The sequence below is a fragment of the Manihot esculenta genome, chromosome 11 (assembly GCF_001659605.2).
Source record: "Manihot esculenta cultivar AM560-2 chromosome 11, M.esculenta_v8, whole genome shotgun sequence".
NCBI lineage: Eukaryota > Viridiplantae > Streptophyta > Magnoliopsida > Malpighiales > Euphorbiaceae > Manihot > Manihot esculenta.
The window spans coordinates 4,129,255-4,132,259 of NC_035171.2; the positions used below are offsets into that span (position 1 = coordinate 4,129,255).

The 3,005-nt window shown below is 25.2% G+C and overlaps 1 protein-coding gene across 1 annotated transcript; it reads left to right on the forward strand.

Moving 5' to 3' along the window:
- The first annotated feature begins 1,728 nt into the window (after positions 1–1,728).
- LOC122725067 (thioredoxin H1-like) lies at positions 1,729–2,514 on the forward strand. Its single transcript, XM_043961546.1, has 2 exons — positions 1,729–2,086; positions 2,195–2,514. Exons 1-2 carry the CDS (start codon positions 1,729–1,731, stop codon positions 2,380–2,382), a joined length of 546 nt encoding a protein of 181 aa, XP_043817481.1. The 3' UTR covers positions 2,383–2,514.
- The last annotated feature ends 491 nt before the right edge of the window (positions 2,515–3,005 follow it).

A 3,005-nucleotide genomic window follows, 5' to 3' on the forward strand; every position in this document is an offset into this window, starting at 1 on the left:
ATCATTTTATTAAGAAGTTGATTTTTCGGTTTTAAAAAATATATTAAAATATTATTAATAATTAATCTTTCGGTTAATTTTAGTGTTAAATATTTTACTATTTAGTTCCTATAATTTGCAATATTAGTTGATCTCTCAAATTTTAAAAGTTTATTAATTAGTTCTTTTATATCAGTAATTTTAAATTTTTTTATAATATTTGAGAGTTAAAAGTGACAGAATTAATTAATCAATTTTTTAAAATATTAAAAATATTTTTATATATTTTTATATTTTTTAAAATAGAAAAATTAACTGTTAAATTTCTTTGTAACGTAGAAATTAAATAATAAATTTTTCTTTTATTAGTTAATTAATACTTGAACTATTGAAAAAATTATCTAAATGATTATGGTAATTTATATTTATATTTTAAATTTTAGATAATAAAAAGCATATTTTTTTAATTTGACACAATTATAGTAAAAAGTACTAAATTAAATCTAAAAAAAATTAATAATTAATTACAATATAATTTCTAAAATTTTATGTTATTAATAAAATATATAGTCTTTTAATTTAAATTTGATGTTGAATTAAATATATTATATTGAATAAATGTTTATTTTAAATAAATTATAATATATAAAATATCACATATAAATAATTAATATATATTAAAATATTTCATTAAATATTTATACGCAATATTATAAATTATATGCATATTTTTTTACTTCTTATCAAGAATATTTTAAATAAAATAAAATATTATATATTTTAATATAATTTCTATTAAACTTATTTTTATATAAAATTGAATTTACATAGCTAGGTGATGTCTTTAACTTTGTTATAGATATCATACAGGCAACAGATTTTCTTGAACGACACACTGCTCTGCATGGACATGGAAATCAGAGTACTAAATATAAAGGTTCATTCCTTATCCAACTGTAATGAATCTTTTTTAATTGTTAATTCATTTTCTTTATTTATAGAAGAAAAAAAAAGAATGGTTACAGAATTTTAATTAAATAGTCACTTAATAATTCAGTGATACAAGTTTGACTATCTAAGAATAAGATCCAAGTAAAAATATTTAAGGTGTATTTAATATTAATTATAACAGTACTGTGAAACTAATCTAAATAATTTAGATTAATTATTTTGATACATATGAAAAATGAGTTTAAAAATTATTTAGTTTAATTTATTTGTATCGATATATTTAATGTAAAATTAGAGATTTTTTAAAAAAAATTTGATTTAGTTTAATTTTCAAGTTTTGAATTAAAATCATATCAAACAATTTTCTCTCCATCATTCATTTTCTTACATTTAACTAAACTCTTGTTAGTTGAAAAAAAATTAAAATTATAAAACTAGTTTTCTATTTATTTACCATTAATATAGCTAGACCAATTATTTTATTTTTTTTCTAATTTTATAAAAATTTAAATTTATTATGCTTTTAATAATGATACTATTTCTTTTATTACATAAATATTCAAGGCACGTAAATTATTTATTTATTTATTAATGTATTATCAATAGTTATATGTTTGTTAAATATTATAAATTTATTAAATAATTATATTTTTAAGTCATATCATACTATATGATAAAATTATTTTTAAAAAATTATATATAAATTTAATTGAATTCCACGTAATTATTAAATAAAATTAAACTAAACATCATAATAAAGAATTTTAATGTGAACTTTTCTCAACAAAAGCAGAAAAAATGGCTGAAGAGGGAAAGGTGTTCGCCAGCCACACATTTGAGGCTTGGACGGAGCAGTTTGAGAAGGCAAATAGGGGAAAGCAACTGATTGTGCTGGATTTCAGTGCTGCCTGGTGCCCACATTCTCGTTCCATGAGTCCAATGCTGGCAGAGTTGGCGAAGAAGATGCCAAATGTCACATTCTTGATGGTGGATGCTAATGAATTGTGTGCTGTTGCTATGGAATGGGCAGTTAAGGTAGTGCCAACCTTTTTTTTCTTGAAGCAAGGACAATTACTCGACCAGTTTGTTGGTGCCAACGTAAAGCAACTGATCTCTACCATTGAAAGGCACGCTGGTGGCGCACACGGGATTTTAGGTCAGTGCAAAAAGATTTTAGGTCAATGGATGATTTTTGCTAACATTTTCCTTTTGTTTTTTTATAAACTTATCGGTGATTTAATTACCCTTGTCTTTCATGATACAGAATCAATGACATGTAACCTGCCTACGATGTCGAACTCTGCTATAATTCCAAATGCTGCAAATCCGCAATGGACAATCCCAACTAATTATCCACAACCTCAAGTGCTCATTGGGACGTCTTCATTTCACAACCCGCAAATGCTTCCTAATTATTCCATACTGGGGACTAACAATGGTTTTCCGGTTTAACATTCCGGCAACACCATCTACTAGCATTGACATGCCCACCACCACCACCAACAGTTCTACTTATCATTGCTATTATCCTCATTATTAAGTAATATTACTTAAATGCATTACTAAGTGGATGAACTAAAGGAATGATTTGGCCTCAGATATTTCAGTATGAAATTATCAGTACTGTTAATTTAAGAGTTTTTATTTTGGTTTGTGCTTCCTCTTGCATTTACAAGGGTCTTTTTCATCAACAGTTGGTGTATGTCTTGCTTAGTTTGGATATTCTATTACCTATTGAAAAGCCAAAAGAAAAAAAAAAAAAAAAAGATTATGTGGTAGAAGATGTCTCCTTTCATCATATGTTTAGGGATATGAATTCATTCCTGATTCTAGCTAATTAGAAAAGGAGCCAGCAGGAAGGATATCCTGAGCCAATAGACTGACTCACTTTGTACGCCTGCCTACTAACCATCAAAACATTGCTATCCAATTTGGTTGGTCAAAGTGCATAGCACTTGATTCCAGAGTGTCGAATTCGAATCCCACTAACCTCTCCCCTTGAGTGTAATGCCCTTCTTAAACACTACAATATTTTTTTTAAAATTAGTAAAAATTTTTTTTTATTACTGATTAAT

Coding starts and splice junctions, on each gene's coding strand:
- LOC122725067 (XM_043961546.1), top strand. CDS start 1,729: ATGGCTGAAGAGGGAAAGGTGTTCGCCAGCCACACATTTGAGGCTTGG. Junction 2,087..2,194: donor TGGCGCACACGGGATTTTAG/GTCAGTGCAAAA, acceptor TTCATGATACAG/AATCAATGACATGTAACCTG.